This window comes from Lissotriton vulgaris, unplaced genomic scaffold (assembly GCF_964263255.1).
Source record: "Lissotriton vulgaris unplaced genomic scaffold, aLisVul1.2 SCAFFOLD_534, whole genome shotgun sequence".
NCBI classification, from domain to species: domain Eukaryota; kingdom Metazoa; phylum Chordata; class Amphibia; order Caudata; family Salamandridae; genus Lissotriton; species Lissotriton vulgaris.
In genome coordinates this window covers 842,596-861,788 of record NW_028252845.1, presented here as the reverse complement: position 1 = coordinate 861,788, position 19,193 = coordinate 842,596, and the positions used below count along the sequence as shown (strand labels likewise).

Sequence of the window (19,193 nt, the reverse complement as noted above, 5' to 3'; positions counted from 1 at the left end):
GCAGAAAGATTTCCATTGCTGCGAGTATCGTTGCAGAGCCTGTCGTCACTGGGTGAGATCGTCGCACCGCTTGCTTGCGGATCGCATCACGTCGCTGCGAGAATCGTCGCAGAGCCATTGCATCGAGGGGGTGCGAGAGGAGAAGATCGCTGCTGAACCACGCATCGTCGCTGCCCCGGAGATCTTCGCATCGTACCTTTTGCGAGCCGCTTCCACCGAAACCTGTGCACCGGAATCCACGCAAGGTATCGCATCCCTCCCCATACAGACCAGAGTCACCGCAACACGCCTGCTGCATCCAGCGGGGTTGTCGCATCGCCTCCCCAGGGTCTCGGGAGTGACGCATCGCTTGCTTTTCAACGCTACAACTTTCTCCTGGAACTTTTGTTGCATCTAAAGGTACTGTTGGCTAAAACGTGACGCAACTGTGGATTATTTTAATGCAACCTTAAGAACTCTTTTGAAACCATATTCTTGAACTGTGTATGTTGTATTTTTGTAGTTTTGGTCTTGTGTAGTTTAGATTAAAATACCTTTATTTTTCTAAACTGTTGTGGATTCAGTTTGTGGTGTTTTCACTGTGTTACTGTGAGTGTTGGTACAAATACTTTACACATTGCCTTTGATAAGCCTGACTGCTCGTGCCAAACTACCAAGGGGGTGAGCAGGGGTTATCTAAAGAGTGTATCCTTCTTACCCTGACTAGAAGCAAGGGTCCCTATTTGGACAGTGGTACCTACCTCTGCCAACTAGAGACCCCCAGTTCTAAGGCAGACAAGTTAAGAAATTGCAATTGACAGAAAGCTTTAAGAAAGAATTCATGATTTCATTATACAATAGATTCATTTTCTAAATTGAACAAAATTTATAATCATTATTTTTTTTTAGTGTTTTGTAAAATGTACACTATGTTCATAATTTTGTTCTATTGATAAGAATGATGCCTTTATGTAAATAAAACTTTAAACTTTTTATCTTTAGGCTATGTGTGTGTCGCTTCGGCTTCTGATGACCCGCTGCTCGCAAAAGCCATAATTTGATCTGGGGAGTCCACACCAACATTGCGCCACGGAATATGGACTTCCGTCAAAAAGACCTACGCCATCGGTCAGTTCTGTGTTCAGGTTTGGATCAAAGTAAGAGATGTCTGTAGCGGCTGGTGTCCGCGCTGAGTGGCGGGGCAAAGGGGATCAGGAGTCAGACTAACGACTGCAACAAAACAAATACATTTTCAAAAAAATAATTTACTTGCCCGTACTGCTACCCCACCGCTGTTCTCCTTCTCCTCCTCAGCAGCACACACCCCCAGCATACCATGCAGCAAATTCTGCTGCTAATCTCATTCATGACAGCAGCGTCAGGATAGCCCTCGATTTGTGTCCCCAGGGGAGCGGGGACCCTGTGACTGCTGTCTCCAACCAGCAATGCAGATGGGGTTGGAGAGATTGGTTTCATCCTCTTCAGGCATAAATAGATAAAAACGTAAAATCATTCAAAGCATGAAACCTTTTTTTACAAATAGGTATGTGTCTTCAATATCTCGCAGCCTGCATGTAGGATAAACTGGTAAACGTAAATGAAATTGATAAGGTTGATGTCAATCAGTCATGGTCTGAGCATTGAAATTATAAATGAGCCATTGTTACAAGTGGTTTATTTTAAAAGTATGTTTATTATCACACTTTTTCATACGGATATTACATAATAAATATCTTTCCTGAGCCCAATCTGGATAGATCTCTCTTGGCCCTCAGTCAAGCACAGCTATATGAAGTTAACCGCTTGAGCAAGGAGAACAGGCAACTTGTGACCCACACAAGTACCAAACCTGCCCAAGATCACAGGTGTAGGATTCATTACTGTGGGTTACGGGTAACCTTTCCCCAAAACGAGCAAACACCAAAGCCCACGCCCTCAATTGTAAAGCCCTTTCAAAGCCCACTTTGATGCACATCATAAATAAATGTATATAGAAGATATAAAAAATTATAGTAGTAGAGGACATGAATGAGCAGAATGTAAAGATTTTATGTGTAGAAAGGGATGAGACTTTGGCTATCCCCCTCGCGTCTTAGCCCTTGCTAATATAACTTTGATGCCAGTCACATGCTTGGACATCCAGAGCTGCCTCCAGGACAAGGACAGATGGATCCTTTGCGGGGATGTATGACTTCACAACGCATGCTTTCACAACGCATGCCTTTACAACGCGGTTTTCACAACGCATGCCTTTACAACGCATAGTGATTTGAGGCGCTGGATAGTGAATTGTTTAATTTACTATTCCAACTCCAGTCCCTGTGGATAGTAGGGAAGGTGTTGGATAGTAAATTAAACCTATTCCCTATCCTAGAGCGCCCCCCAGCGCAATGCGTTGTAATGGTTTGCGTTGTAAAAGTTGCGTCGTAATGGCACTGCGTAGTAAAAGTTGCGTTGTAAAGGTTGTCTCCCCTTTGCGGCCACCTTTGCCTATCAGAGGAGGCCTTTGGGGCTGTTCCATCATCAGCAGGGCGCTGCTTGCTCCCAGGGGCGTAGCTCCAGGGAGGGCTGTTTGAGATGTTACAGTCCCCCAATAAATCTATTTTATGGGAAAATAGTTGGAAATAGGTGCTTTCAGTTGGGTATGGCGATGTGTCTGTCCGATTTCACCAGGAATTTTGACAGGACACAGACAAAAACACACACGCACGTGACACATGCACACACACACTCTCTCTGTTTTGAAAGTCTTAAAAAATGCTGGTTAGTTAGTGTACATATTATGTTTCCCTCACTTAGTGCACCCACCAATCTGCACCCCTCTTCCTTTCCAGTGCCCCTTGGGCCCCTCTCATGGGCACTGCTTCTCGTATATTATATGCCAGAGTGATTGTTGGAAAATCCCAAGCTCACAACCCCCCAATCTAACTGACCACTGGGCTCCCAAGCCCCTCTCTCCAGAGGAGGCCGGGACTGCTCGTTTAATGAAGTTTCCCGCGTTATTATGAGAAGAATACCCAGGAACAAACGATGAAGGGTGGAAATAAAAGCAGAGGACTTACATTTTCACTTTCCCATTGAAGCTATCACAACTTTCACTGAATATCACACACTACTCTAAATGTAAACTATAAGCACATTGCACAACGCATACTAAGCATTGTTAGACAATAATAAATATAAATGCATATAAACTAATCAGCAATTTCAAATGAATAGCCAGGAAGGCGTGGCCTGGCAAGATGGCCGCAGGATGCATTAGTTCTGTGCTCCTCAAATATGAAATATCCATCACCCTCCTGGGTCCCAAGAGACGGGAAAGATATCCCAGCTATTCACTCAGAAATATATAGGCATGGGATTGGGGCTTTATTCCACGCTACTGAGAATGCTGTTTTTCACTCCCGGGAAGCAGGGCACCACAACACGCCTGGGGTGGCATTGTGGACTTGAGGGCCGGTTTCAGTGTGGCTGGACAGACTGCCAATTCCTGGGCCCTGAGGGCTGGCAGAGGGGCGGAGTGGCTGTGCTCGGTGTGGTAGCCTCTGTTGGGAGTGACCTACTCCCGGAGACGAGCGACCGGAGGGCGCTCGCGCCCTGTATGGGGGGGGGGGGGGGTTGGGGGAGAGGCTTGGGCCTGGTGAGCGCGAGACAGAGAGCATCTGTGGAGGACTGCCGCACAGAGGAAGCTTTGAGGTCCCATGGGCCTGGGGACCGGTGGAGCTCTAAGGGAGGCAGGCGCGGTGATTGTGAGTCGACTGCAACAGGAGAATGACCACCTGCACCAGGAAATTCTGGGAGCCGTTGGCTAGTGGCAGCTTGGAAGCGGGGGGCAGGGGACTGCGACCTGAAGGGCCACCGCCCCGGGATAGGTGCAAGTAGAGTAGAGGGGCACGCTGACACAGGGCATCTATCGAGCAACTTCATAGTCCCACAGCACTGGCTGATGCTGTAGCCCCCCCTGCCCAGAAGAAAAGTGCTGGGCTGGCCGTGGGGTGTTAGGCTCCGACTACAAGGTAGAAGGAGCGGCCTCCACTGAAACTTTGCCGGATGCGTGGTGTCTGAGCAAGGGGAAGGGAGGCCGAGCAAAGGTCTCTGGAGGGTGAGGTTCAGGTGGTGGTTGGTGTATGCTGGTCCTTGGTCATGGAGGGCCTTGTAGGCCTATATGTCAGCATCTTGAATTGTTATCTCTTCTGAATAGGGAGCCAGTGGAGGTTCTTGAGGTGGGGTGGTTTGGGTTTGTTTGGGCACGATTTGGATAAGGCTGGCTGCTGAGTTCTGTTTCGTCTGGAGTCTCTTCATGAGTTGGGAGGTGGTTCATCCGTACAGTGCATTTCCGTAGTCCAGCCGGCTGGTGACTAGGGTTTGAGTGATGCTTTTTCTTGTGCTGATGGGCAGCCATTTGAAGATTCTTCAGTAGTAGTACAGAGAGTCATGCTATACCCCACTGGCGAGGATTAAGAAGCTGAAAACTTTGACAGTGGCAAAAGAAGTGGGTTCACACAGAGACAGCCTGCTTCACCAATATGGGAAAGAAAAAAGCCACCAGACCTTCCCAGCAGACCTGTATAAATCACTAAAAGAGGGGAGACTAAGCAAGCACAAGAAGACACAGTTGGAAATACCTCTGAATGGCTTATTGAACCAGGGGAGTTAAATGGCGCACAAATCTTGGCAGCAGTAGAAGACTCCAGAAAGCCACTGGAGCAAAAAATGGATGCAGTATCGATAGAGGTCTGAAAGGTCTGAACGGACCTCAGCAAGGTTAGAAAGAGGGTGCAGGAAACTCATCAGACTGCTGAGACTTTACAAGGGGAAGACAAGGCATTGAGGAACATGGTCTGCTCGCTAACAGCTGCAACCTGCATTTTGGAATCTAATATTTAGGATGCTGAAGGCAGATCATGTAGGAACAACCATCGATTTGTGGGATCCCCTGAGTTACTTGAAGGCACATTACCTGGATTGTTTCTGGAAAACTGGATTCAACATTTGGTTAAACCGGAGTGCTTGTTCCACATGTTTTTATTGAGAGAGAACACTGAGCACTGGGAGGATGCTACTGCCAGGAGCACCACCAATATTTGTCATTGCCAGAATCCTTAATTATAAGTATAGATACACACTACTACAGTGGCTCAGGAAAACAGAGGAAATTAAATTTGAGATCACATCATCTGGGTGCTTCCGGACTACACCCAAAAAGTGCAGCAGCTGCGTAAATCGTTTCTCGCAGTTAAAGGGAAACTCAGAGCTATGAATATGAAACACATGCGCTTCCATCTGGCAAAACCTAAAGTGCTGCACCAAGGAAGGGCCCACTTTTTCATCATGCCAAACGAGGTGTGGGCTTGCCTGGAGGGCGAGGACAGACCTATACTTGCTCTGACTTGAGAAGGTTGCACAGGCAGACAAGACACTCGTAAGCACACATTCAGTAGAGAGGTGGGCCACGGAAGGCTACACACCATGCCATACGCCACAGTTTGGGTGGTGGTGCAACAGGATGACACACTGGGGGAACAGGTACTTGTGGACATTAAACTGCAAGAGGATGTTAAGATCGAAGGGGATCTAACCCTGACCTGATGATGATCTACAGCGATATTCCCCCTCGGACGAGGGTGAGATGCCTCATAAAGAGTGCCAAACAGGATGAGGAGGGGGACTGGAGACGGGCGGTTAGATGTAGCAGCAAAGTGCCTGCCTTGCGAAAACTGAACACAGACTGAGCGTGCACAAAGACAATATTCTTGGGTTGGAACTAACAAGCTCTACTTCTTCTCTAAGTATAAGGGACAGTAATAACAGTGACATGTGGTTGCCACAGAGAAGTGAGACAGGCGCATCGCCTGCTGACCCATCTATCCTAGGTGGTACAGAACAGTTGAGAGACTGCCCACCAGCTGATAGCCTACTGGGTCTGAAGACTGCTGGGGAACACTGATAGAAGTGTTTATTAGAATTGTTACATGTTTTACGGTTAAGTTTAAGTTGTTTCTCAGGGAGTTCTTAAAGCCACCAGATAGTTCAGGTGGCTCCATGGTGAAACACGAATTGGAGGCCTTGCAGAGTGTTTACATGTGGAGGGTGGGGAGAGTTTGATTGTGACACACGAAACTCACTGGGGCAAGAAAAGTAGCTCATTCTGCTCTAGGTCTAAAGTATGGCGAAAAATGGAAGGAGGGGCTTAAGTGGTTGCAGACAGAGGTAGTTAGGAGTATGGCACAAACAAACAAATAATGCTGAAATTATTCATGGGAATTTCCGGGGTATGGGTGAATATGTTAAAAGACACAGTGCCCTCATAACGTACGAGGTATGCTGTTCAGATAGCATTTTTGCAGGAAACACATCTGACTATGGACAAAGAGAATAATGTGTGACAGAAATAGAGGGGTCACTTGTTCTTGTTGACATACTCTGCATACGCAAGGGGAGTATCGAGATGGATAACCCTGGGGGTTCCTTACCAGTAAGAGGCCTTTTAGCCAACATGGAGGGGCAGTACAGATTACTATGCAACTTCTTAGATGGCACTGAAGTACGTGCGTGAAGAAACCCCAGCAGGAAGTTAGACACACCGGGGTTGCAGGCGCGGGGAAACCCCGGCAGGAAGTTAGACACACCGGGGCTGCAGCACTCCTCTGCTGGCTGCTACCTCCTCACCCAGTATGCCTTGAGTTGATTCTACGTTGACTCTACGCCGAGGTCGGAGATTCGAGGTTGGCGCTCGATCCGGTCCCCCTGCTCGATTTACTGCAACAATTTCAGCCGAACATTCAGCTTTCTTTGTTCGGCTTCCAGTATTCAGCAAGCTATGACTTGGGATGTAGCGTTCTAATCTAGGACCCTGACCGATACTGTGACCTTATGCCCCTATTCGGCTATAAATCCATTTATTCCCTATATTGGCATAACCGTTCAAGTGCAACATTCAGAAACTCGCTTCCTCTGCCACTACCTTTGCAACCAATTAGTGCAATGACATAGCAGAAGTTACTATTTAAGATTCCTAGATTAACACTCCGAGTTCTTCAACAAGATAAAACTCAGCAACCAGGGAATCCCCGCTTGCTATGTTTTGATTAGTAATAGAACTCTAATGAGCACTGATAGACGATCACTTCCTAGTGACATCTTTATTGACGTCTTATGTCCAAAAACTTACGTCAAACAAGGCACCTTTCAGGTATAAATATTACCAACGTTGCCTTAAGCAAACGCTGTCTCGCTGCTGTATGCTGTCTTGCTGATGCTGCTGTCTCGCTGAAGCTGATGATACCATAGCTGCTATCGATATCGCTACTGCTATCGCTGCTAACTAGCGAACAATGGTGTGGTGAAATTAGGAGCTGAACAGCCGTCCCCTGCAAGAGCCCAGCAGATGCAAGGTGCCCGCGGACGCTGCCCCTCCTCCTCCTCCTCGACGCGCTGAGAGAGAGAGACGCTGTCTTTTCTCCTGCAGAGAAATCCAGCTCCGGCGTTTCCAAGCCACTCTTGCGAGTGACTGGGATATCGAGTTCCCTGAAGGAGATACCAGACCTCCATCATTCTATTCCAGAGGTATGGTGTTGACTAAACCCTTAGAGAGAATTCTTGAAGCAAACCTTGGCAAAACCACCTTAACTTAAAGCTACTTACTTACTCCCCTCCCAAGTATTAGGCTTAGGTCAGGTACACTGGGGTAGGCGTAGTTAGAAGCACCAGTTGAGTATTTTAGCCTAATGTATATATGAATGTATATATGTTTTATTCATTTTAAACCATTGTATGGCTAAGAAACCATATCAATGCTTTTACAGTATTATTTCGCAATACTCATCTTACTGTACGTACTTTTTATAATAACAAGTCTTGCAATTGTGGCAATTCAGAAAGACTGTTCAATAAATGTTACCCTTTATTGAAAACGCCCGTCTCTCTATTCTCTACATATTGTGAAAGTAAACTGCACAACCACTGACTGAGTAAAATAACTGTCTATTGTTTCACACGACCCTAGAGATTGACTCTTATCTGAGGAGCAAAGTTGTCATGTTGCACGGTTGTTGGAAAACTGAATCCCTTCTTGTCTGTACCAGGGAAGCTGATCACTTCCTATTCAGAGAAGAAAGTTTCCAGTGACCTCCGAGCTAGTTGATAACAAACCCAATTAAGTTTAGCATAGTCAGTAGAGGCCTGGAAGATCCGCACTTCTACGTCGATACTTCTGTTTATGTTATTCCAATGCGCAGGGCCTATAGGTAAAATAGGAACTACACTACATGGCGCCCAAACGTTTGGTAAGGCGATAAACTAACGCAAGACGTTAGAGTAACTCAGTCGTGCATTTTTCACACAGACCCCTTTCTCCCGTAAATACTCCAATAGACGTCTGGAGTGGGTGAAAGGTTAAAATCCGCCCGAACTCAGTAGGAAGAGATTCCTATGTAAAGCTCTGGTTTATTCAACGTTGAAGGATACAGTGTTCCAAAATATTGTGCACCTAATGTTTGTCTCCTTGGAGACCTGCTCTGCAAAACCTGCATTTATAGAATGTCAGAAGAAAACAACGGAACCACTGGGGGTGCAGTAAATGCGACTCAGCAGGGTCCCGATAATACTACTGTACCGGGTGCAAGAATCATCCCGGCACATTTAAGAAAATCTATAACGTTAAAACTTATAGAAAATGGACTGACCACACAAGGTGGCCCAGTCGTCTTCGTGATAGAGGCACACGAATATCGGCAGACAGAGGTATTCTATTCATGGATAAAATTTCCTGCGGCAAACGCCGCAACACACGAGTTCCACTACTATACAGTAGAGGATCCACCGGGAGAGTACGCTCCTTTCCAGGAGATCGAAATCCCATTAAAATTCCAAGAGCACCTGCTCTAGTTTAATGGCGCCCTAAAACATAATGATCATATTACCAGGCTCGGTCCACTAGGTAGACCAGGAGCAACATGGCCGGTTCTAGCCAGCTACACACCACATCCGGACATTGCAAAAATGTCAAAAGAAGAGCTGTTAGTACAGCTAAAAACATTAATTAAAATACATAGGCAATTAGTCCAATATGTAATGCGGACTGCAACAGTCCAACCAGCTGTTAATGTACCACAGCTGACCCCTCATCAGGGGAACACTAATAAAATTACACCACAGAACATACAGTCATGTCTTGGTAAAACACCCGTAAAACGGGAACAAATTCCTTTCTGGTTAGCACAAAAAATCACTCAAATAGAGGCAGTATTTCCGGATACTACCCCTATCGAGAAACACAGAATCTTGACCATCTGCCTTCCTATGGGAATCGCACCACACATGGAGGACTGTGACACTTGGGGTACAGTCTTTGCTTCCATATACACAAAAACACATGGTGTTCCGTCCATGGCGGTAATACCAGATGTGCTAAAACAGATTCAGAATGAATACGGTCCAGAGCCCGCTTTAACTCTTGGTATGAAATTACTGAAAGACTTCAAGCAGGTCTCGGCTATATTATTAGCCAACATAAAGGGAGAAGCAGCATCTGTGGCGATCCGCCAGAAGTTGAGGGAAACAGATATAACAGATCAACCAATTGAGCTTGCCAGAATCATAGAAAAATGCTATAAAGAATTAGGTAGAGACAGCTTGGGTGGGAAACCAGTAAAACCCCAACTGCTCGAAAATCCTGAAAAATTATTTATTAAAAATAATTCAAACACTCTGAAAAAGAGCTGGGATGGAAATAAATAATCCACTCCCAAGGAAAAAGTTTTCCAGTCCAAAGGAAGGTCTCCTCGACGGAGGGAAAGAACTCCGACTCGAGAACACCAGTCTCCCCAGAGGGAGCCCTCTGAGAAAAGATATAACCTGAGAAATAGGGATAATTTGAAAAAACCTGATAGATATCAAAGTATTGATACACGTCCCTCTCGATCTTTTTCGCAGAAATCGGAAAGAAGAGGACGGTCAGACCCAGGAGAGCACACCAAGTCCAAAGACAAGGAACCTGCTCAGAGTAAAAAATCTCAATTTCCGAAAAAGAAGGTAGCCAGTATTAGAGTAATCAACCATGCCGAAAATACTGAGGACACAGTTGAAAAACGGGGAGTGGGCACAGACAATGTTAGACAGTGCAGCAGAAATCAGTATAGCCCGCAAGATCTTGATGAGTCATCTGGAGACAGTGGACACGAATGAATACATTCAGGTTGAAACTGCCGACACCAGACTTAGCGAGCCCCATAAAATATACGAAATAACATTGCGTATAGAGGGTGATAAGACTAGGAAAATAAGGGGTCTATTTTGGGATAAACTCTCAAAAGGCTATGATATTCTGTTAGCTGAAAAAGATTGGCCCCCAGAGTTTGTCAGGAAGTGCCCTCGTGGCGAAGAAATGATTATGCCTGCCTTCTCGAATCACATTCCGATTCATAAAAAATATACTTATGCAAGGAAATGGGCAGTAGCCCAGGCACCGGCATTATATAAAAATCATGTAGGATGGGATGAGGACTCACCTACTCACAAAATCCAATTAAAAAGTGAACCAACTGCCCAACGGCAGTATCCCATTAAGCAAGAAGCTAAAAAACAAATCAGGGAGATCTTAGATCAACTTGAATATCAGGGGGTGATTGAAACATGCACCTCCCAAATGAACAATCCTTTGTTTCCTGTCTCCAAGCCAGACAATTCATATCGTCTAGTTTTGGACTACAGACACCTTAATGCATGTTGCAAAACATTTGCAGTACAAAATTTGCATAGTGCAGCCCTAATGAATAACATAGTTAGGAAAAAATATAAAACGACATTAGACATATCTAATGGTTTCTTTTGTCATAACATTGCACCAGAAAGCAGGTATTTGACCGCTTTCTCCGTAATGGGGTCTCAGAAAAATTTCTGTAGGCTCCCACAGGGGTTCAAGAACAGCCCAGGACTATTCTCAGCTAGAGTAACAGAGTTACTACAAATGTATGATGATGAGGCATTATCTTATGTCGATGACATCTATCTAACAGATGACGACTTGGATACTCACTTGAAAAGAGTGAACACCATTATACTTGGGTTCGCAGCAGAGGGTCACAAATTCAACTTTAAAAAGTCTCGAATTGCCCATCTGACAGTATTTTTTTTAGGATACGAATTATCAAGTGAAGGAAAAAGCCTAGCGGACAACTTCTTAGAGAAGTGCGCTGTACTCCAAGCTCCAAAAACGCTGAAGAATTTACAATCGATTCTAGGCTTTCTGAATTTCGGAAAAACATACATTCTAAATTACGCGGAGAGGGTTAAACCTCTCTACGAACTAATTAAACCTGATTTTAAACAAATCACCTGGACTCAAAAACACACAGAAATTTTGAGATCCCTGCAAACAGACATGTTAGCAAAAACTAAATTAGATACACGTGACAACACACGCAATCTTGTAATCCGAGTCATCCCACGAAGATGCGGATTCACGTACTTGACCTCTAATGAGGGAGAAAAGGTACCAATTTCAATTAAATCTCACTTGTACACACAAGCAGAAAAAACATTCAGTCACACAGAAAGAACTGTGAAAGCAGTGCAAATTGCATTAGCAAATGAACGAGAATTAGCACATGGTAAAAGGATTAATATCCTCACAGCGGAATCCGCCTTCGAGGTGCTATTCAGCCCAGTAAACCTGCCTACGATGTCACTGGATCCGAAATGGATACAGTGTATAGATTCTCTTGGAGCGGAAGATGTGAAATACTATTTCGCCCCGCAATTTGAAGAACTGAATGATTTAGAATATGAAGAAGAATATCCTCTGCCAATCGAACTTCTGCCTCTCCCACAATACGCCTGTATAATCTATACAGATAGATTTGTACAGCATTTTAACGTAGAGAGCAAATCCTACGATGCAGCCTATGCGATTGTTAAAGGTTGTTGGCTGTGCGGTAAATTCAGACCGAAAGTAACAAAAACTGAATCAGTAAAGTACTGTTCGGCTCAGAGAGCTGAAATCAGATGTTTAAAGATGGCGCTCGAAAATGCAGAACGTGAATTCCCGACACTTATTGTGTGTGATTCTCATTTTTGCGTCAACTCTTACAATAATAAGTTGCAGAGCTGGATTGAAAACGATTGCAAAGATGACACAGGTGCCACAATAAAGCATACATTGCTCTGGAACCAGGTAGCTCTTTTACAGAAAGAACTACAAAAGACTCACGTGATACACGCACAGAGTCTTCAATGTGATGGCGTTCACGTTGCAGGGAATTCATTGGCTAATACAGCCACAGCGGAAGCAACTAAACCGGCTTCCGTAGCCACAAAAAGGCGTTCAGAAAAATACATAGGACACCATGCTGGCAGTTAAAACGACCGTAAAAGGCGACTGTGCAGCACTACCCGTGAACTATCCACTCAATTATGCATACGTAATCGATGCAAACTCAGTTCCTTTTGCTCGAATCCCTGGAGTGGGGGATAGGGTGATTCCAAACATGAACCGGAGAAAGTTATTAATAGCAGACGCACACATGGGTGAAGGTCCAAGGCACATACAGATGAAAGAATCTCTGGAAGAATTACAATCAGTATACTGGTGGCCGGGGATGAGCGTGCAACATCAAATATATGTAAAGAACTGTCCCGACTGTGACAGGGATCGCAGTAATAAACCGGTCCTGCCTGTTGCCCAGTTACCATTTGTAGACAGGGTAATGCTGTCTACAAGCCATCCAGCGTCCTATTAATCATTTAAGACTAATATTCACTTAAAAAATGTGGCCTCCAGCGCTCGGCTGACGCCAGAACGGTTATAAAGGATCTGCGAGTCTTTATCGGCACATACGCAATTGCCATGTTCCATTCTGACCAGGGTCCTGCTTTTAGCTCTCGAGCTTATAGGGAGGCCATGGCCAGCATGGGAATTGGGTTGCGGTATTCTTGTCCGTCACACCCCGAAGGGAATAGTGTGGTAGAAAGAAAAAACCGAGACATAAAGCGATCTATAACAGCGAAGGTATTAGGTTCGGGTGCTGGGTGGGTCAAACATTTAATAAGTGTCCAGATCAGTCTTAATAACTTGCCAAGAAATTCTCTAAAAGGTTTCAGCCCATACAAACTATTGTTCGGAATTAGAATGAGAGTTCAGGACCTCGATAGTCAGATATCAGTGGTACAAGAAAAAACAACAGACTTTGATATAAAAGATCGTTTGGCTGTTTTACAAGACTTGAATGAAACAAGAAAATCCTTAAGCAACATAAAGTTAAAGCAACAGCCAGATACCACTGACGAGGCACCACAACAGCCCCAGCAAGGCCTGTCTGGATTCCAAAGATTGGGGATCTAGTCAGAGAAAAAATAGCGGTGAAGAAGGAATTTGGGCCTTCTTACAGAAAAGCAGTACCTGTCTTGGCAGTCACCGGAACAAGATCAGTAGTACTATCGCCCCTTGCTGGTAAAAAGGAGAACAGAGTTGTATCAATCGACCTGGTAAAACCACAAGCATGTGGCCTATAATCAACAGTAGGCCCAGTGGACTCCCGAGAAACAACAGAATACCCAAACTTGCAACAATCCAAGAGGTTCAAACTGAAAGACTAATCACATTCGATCAGCCTGCAGTGCACAGAGAAGGACTATGCAATAAGGCCATGGAACTCGTGCCTCTTGAGACACAGATTGAAACAGTTCGTCAAGAAACACCAGTCTACAATGATGTGGCATCAGAAAGTGCTACCGCAAGACAGATTGAAAGAACAATCCCAACAATTTGACAGAACTGCCTCTGGTTATTTCATCAACTTCGACAACTTTTCCGAGGATCAAAGTAACCCCGAAGTGATGCCAGAAACAAAAAAGACTTTTAAAGAAAAAGCAACTGAACTCTTTCATCAACTGAAGGAAATTACCTTATTTCCCCTTGGTTAGAGTTCTGGTTCGGTCTAGGTGTGTTTTTCCTCCTGCTTTGGCTCATCATGATACTTTGTTTGGGAAAATTCATTGAGGGAAAATACAGTACAATGGACACAGCAAGTCAGAACATCAACTTAGTCCTCAAACCACACAGATCATCCCACGTGAAGAAAAGAGAACTGTCAACAGTAAATGTCACAGCCATTCCAATACCCGGTGGGGTAGTATGGGAGAAATCTGACTATGAGATCTATGGTCCGGTCGAGATCCTGAAGTATCCTCATCAACTGAAGGTTTCCTTAAGTGACTTTGTAAAACCTAGTACATTCTCTGATGATTGGGACTTTGACAGTATTAATGATATGATGTCTGATTTAGTAATGTCAGCTAGATTCACAGAACATGATTATTTACAAGGTTCGTCTAGTTATGAACAGATGTTCTGTTTTACACATTATGGCGATCATTACTTGCATAAATCTGCACAGCCTAGAAATGTTTTTAAGTATAATCAGTGGGAACATTGTGCTACACCACCGAAAAGCAGTTCTAAAACATTCTATGAGAAATTCAAGTACTTCTCAGGGTTTAACACCAGTGATGCAGAAACGTTTTATTACAAACTGTTGGATAAAACAGGAATGAAAACAATGCTGACAAACACTAAATTAATATATTCAGAAGCATTTTATGAAAAAATGATGACATTTGGTTTTGATTATTGGAAAAATAACATAGAAACAATAACCATCTGGGGTACAAAAGAGTGGCAGGTACAAGGCCTAGAAGCACTATTCAGAACCTGCATGATACCAGAACAAATGATGTTTTTAAATGACACAATTCACCAAACATCCTGTCTTGGCCTAGCTAAGATCAAAGACCTAAACAAACCGTCTATTCCAAAGCCAATACCTGAAAATGCAACAACAGATATTGAGATAGACGTAACTAAAATTTTACATTTTAACAGAACACATCCTGATTGGAAAAAGTGGTTAATCTGGCCTACTGACACAAACAACTGTCAAGATAGATTCCTGAATAAAACACAGGGGTTAAAAATGACCAGACAAGACCCTAGATACTCCCAGAGACAACATCCAGGGATAGTAACAACATACAGTGTAGGGAAACTCTGCCTTGAATGGCTAGGATCATCCACACTGGCTGAAATTAAGCAACACTTGTCTTTACTTAAAGAGGGTGCTGATTTGCGCGATTTTCTTATGGGACCACGCAAACAGCGTCAAAAGCGTTTCATAGCGACCAGTATCTATGCTGCATACAACAAGGCTTGGAAAGTCACACAAATTGAAACAGCTGAAAAAATACGAGAAATTGATCGTATTAATTTGGAAAAATCACTTTCTGTAGTGGACAATGGGTTAATGACTCTGTCCTCCAGAATATATTCGTTGGACAATATTGTATCCTCTGCCTTTGATATAATAGACAGAGACTTGCTAATGTTACAGCATGGCCAGTCGCAATTACGTTCTACTGTACAATTAGGCTGGACACTGCAAAATCTTCGTTCAGGCTATGTGCCTTGGCGTTTAATCAACACAACGTCATTGTTTTCCATCTTTAACCTTACTGATAAACAAATCAGCTTGGCACAGAAAGGAGCAGACTATACAATCCTGAGCATCGAAAAACTTGAGAGATTACCATTGACAATGTCAGAAAGTCCTGTCATTGAATGGATAATACATGGAATTATCACTATTCCAATAACAACTTTCCGATTTAAAAAGTGCCTTGAATACATACCTGCTGGCCAGTATGAACGATTGGGTAAAGGTTATGTTAAGTTAGCATGGAAATTACCATACACACATTCATGCTATAGTGACAGCGACAAAAATGTATTTCTTAGTGGTGAAAACTGTAAACCTTCACTAAGCGGTATACTTTTGTGCAAGGGTATTAATTTACATGGAGCCTGTGAAGGTAATACTAACAACCTTTCATGCCACCAGCTTGTCACACCTGCAACGCAGATAGAGCCTTTCTTTATGCAACTCGCAAATGGGAGTTACATTCTAAGAACGGATCACAGATGTTGTGGCCTTTTGCCAGGGAAAAGTTATCTTGTAAGCGTAACTTCCATGGTCAAATGCTGTATGCAAGCATTGTTCCCGAGCGGGCCTGGAGACATAGAGACTCCCATCTGGCCTCGTCTGCATTTCTCTTCTATACGAATTGATACTTTAAGCAAAATGAAATCTGTGCTTTTACAGACAACAGTGCCCATCACGTCATCAAAAGAGATGTATGATCTCCTAGTTGCAAGGACAGCTACGGAGGTTCATGACCTTTTATCAACAAATTGCCCCGTGCATTTCGTAGAAATGTTGAGCCAACTCCTTAACATGTCTAGTGCCACAGGCATCCCAGGCATATTTAAGACGATTTTTACAGGACTGCTAACACCATTTCAAACAATTCTGGGAATCGTTCCAAATTTTTTCCACTCTGTTTTTGGCGGCATACCCCTATTTTTGGGACTTGTAGCAGGGATTTTATTTTTGACCCTCCTGCTTCGTTATGGCAAGCCACAGCTCAGACATGACTCCTATGGGAATGGAAGAGACAATCCTAGCAATGCGCTACCGGGACAGAATAACTAGAGTCCTTGGATTGGCCAGGCTGAGAGATCTAAACATGACCTGGTTCCTTTCATTCAGACCTATATGGCAATCCTGCTTCTTACCTGTACTTCGATGTATGCTATGCGGAGATGAGTGCGTGTTGGACATCTGTCTTTCACTTCCATCAGCAGTACCAATGGATATCGATACTTTGCTCAGTCCGATAACGGCTCACGCATTGTGTTGTCCCCAGCGGCTACCAATCCTGATGACGGCATTCGTTGAGACTCCTGTGCTACGACTAGGTGGTAACAGTGGAGCGAGTGACAAAAGCAACATCATCCAGGTACGACCTACTGTGAGCATTGCTGATCCAGCCTTTGATGACAGCAATCATTCTCACACCTGCCAAGTTACAGCACTATCGAATTTGGTCGAACTGTCACCTGATTTTGTAGACCAATTCTTTGAGAGCCTGTCTGATATGATGTTCTCACCCGAACAGAAACAATAACTTTAGAGAAGCATTCCGACACACAGCGTTCCCATGAACTCTGAATTCGGCCTTCAGTTTTGAACAACAAAAACTGCTAAAAGCGTTGGAACTCTATTTTCCCCGTTCATCAAGAATTCTTTTGAATTGAACACTTTTTAATATTCACCTTTTTTTTTGGCACGAAAAATTCTTTGCTTAAAGTAGAAACTATTCATAGAGAACAGAAGCTTCGACTTTTATTTCTATATACATCTAGAGACATAATAACTTTACACCAGCCTCTAGCACATTTTACTGCAATGCATTTATATGTGATGAAATTATCTCGCCCTTCTTCTGTATTCAGAGATATTTCATGTGTAATTCTTTTTGCATAATCATTCATTGATTTCATATGCTATAATTTATGAATGATTTCTATGCTTCAAAAAATGTACAGTACCAAAATTTTCACGTATTACAAATACGCCTATTTCAAATGCATATATGTATTTTGGGGTGGGCGATGTTACACATGCATCTTATTGCTCTAGTTTTAGTAATTTGATGGACATGAATTCGTGGAGTGGGTGTAGCGTTCTAATCTAGGACCCTGATCGATACTGTGACCTTATGCCCCTATTCGGCTATAAATCCATTTATTCCCTATATTGGCATAACCGTTCAAGTGCAACATTCAGAAACTCGTCTCTGGCCTCACACGAACAGTGCCACATTTCAGAATCGCTTCCTCTGCCACTTCCTTTGCAACCAATTAGTGCAATGACATAGCAGAAGTTACTATCTAAGATTCCTAGATTAATACTCCGAGTTCTTCAACAAGATAAAAACTCAGCAACCAGGGAAATCCCCGCTTGCTATGTTTTGATTAGTAATAGAACTCTAATGAGCACTGATAGACGATCACTTCCTAGTGACATCTTTATTGACGTCTTATGTCCAAAAAATGACGTCAAACAAGGCACCTTTCAGGTATAAATATTACCAACATTGCCTTAAGCAAACGCTGTCTCGCTGCTGTATGCTGTCTCGCTGATGCTGCTGTCCCGCTGAAGCTGAAGCTGGTGATACCATAGCTGCTATTGCTACTGCTATCGCTGCTAACTAGCGAACGATGGTGTGGTGAACTTAGGAGCTGAACAGCCGTCCCCTGCAAGAGCCCAGCAGATGCAAGCTGCCCACGGACGCTGCCCCTCCTCCTCCTCCTCGACGCGCTGAGAGAGAGACGCTGTCTTTTCTCCTGCAGAGAAATCCAGCTCCGGCGTTTCCAAGCCACTCTTCCGAGTGACTGGGATATCGAGTTCCCTGAAGGAGATACCAGACCTCAATCATTCTATTCCAGAGGTATGGTGTTGACTAAACCCTTAGAGAGAATTCTTGAAGCAAACCTTGGCAAAACCAACTTAACTTAAAGCTACTTACTTACTCCCCTCCCAAGTATTAGGCTTAGGTCAGGTATACTGGGGTAGGCGTAGTTAGAAGCACCAGTTGAGTTTTTTAGCCTAATGTATATATGAATGTATATATGTTTTATTCATTTTAAACCATTGTATGGCTAAGAAACCATATCAATGCTTTTACAGTATTATTTCGCAATACTCATCTTACTGTACGTACTTTTTATAATAACAAGTCTTGCAATTGTGGCAATTCATTTCTCTTGTACGATAAGAAAGAATGTTCAATAAATGTTACCCTTTATTGAAAAAGCCCGTCTCTCTATTCTCTACATATTGTGAAAGTAAACTGCACAACCACTGACTGAGTAAAATAACTGTCTATTGTTTCACACGACCCTAGAGATTGACTCTTATCTGAGGAGCAAAGTTGTCATGTTGCACGGTTGTTGGAAAACTGAATACTTTCTTGTCTGTACCAGGGAAGCTGATCACTTCCTATTCAGAGAAGAAAGTTTCCAGTGACCCCTGAGCTAGTTGGTAACAAACCCAATTAAGTTTAGCATAGTCAGTAGAGGCCTGGAAGATCCGCACTTCTACGTCGATACTACTGTTTATGTTATTCCAATGCGCAGGGCCTATTGGGAAAATAGGAACTACACTACATGGAGGGAGGAAGATAAGCCAACACAGACACCCATTTTTGTGTGTGAAAAAGGCTGCTTTATTGAAAACAGGTGCATATCACAATGTCCAACCTAGGCCATTGCCTCACAGACTAAAACCTCACTATACATAAATTACTGAACTCCATTTCCG

At 43.7% G+C, this 19,193-nt stretch overlaps 1 protein-coding gene across 1 annotated transcript in view; it reads left to right on the top strand.

Annotated features, from left to right (window-relative positions):
• LOC147661249 (NFX1-type zinc finger-containing protein 1-like) overlaps nucleotides 1-19,193 on the top strand; it is an 805,409-nt gene that overhangs the window by 32,418 nt on the left and 753,798 nt on the right. The window contains exon 3 of the mRNA XM_086951201.1: nucleotides 982-1,107. Coding sequence (XP_086807327.1) covers nucleotides 1,076-1,107 — 32 coding nt within the window. The 5' untranslated portion in view covers nucleotides 982-1,075. The remainder of the gene's footprint in view (nucleotides 1-981; nucleotides 1,108-19,193) is intronic.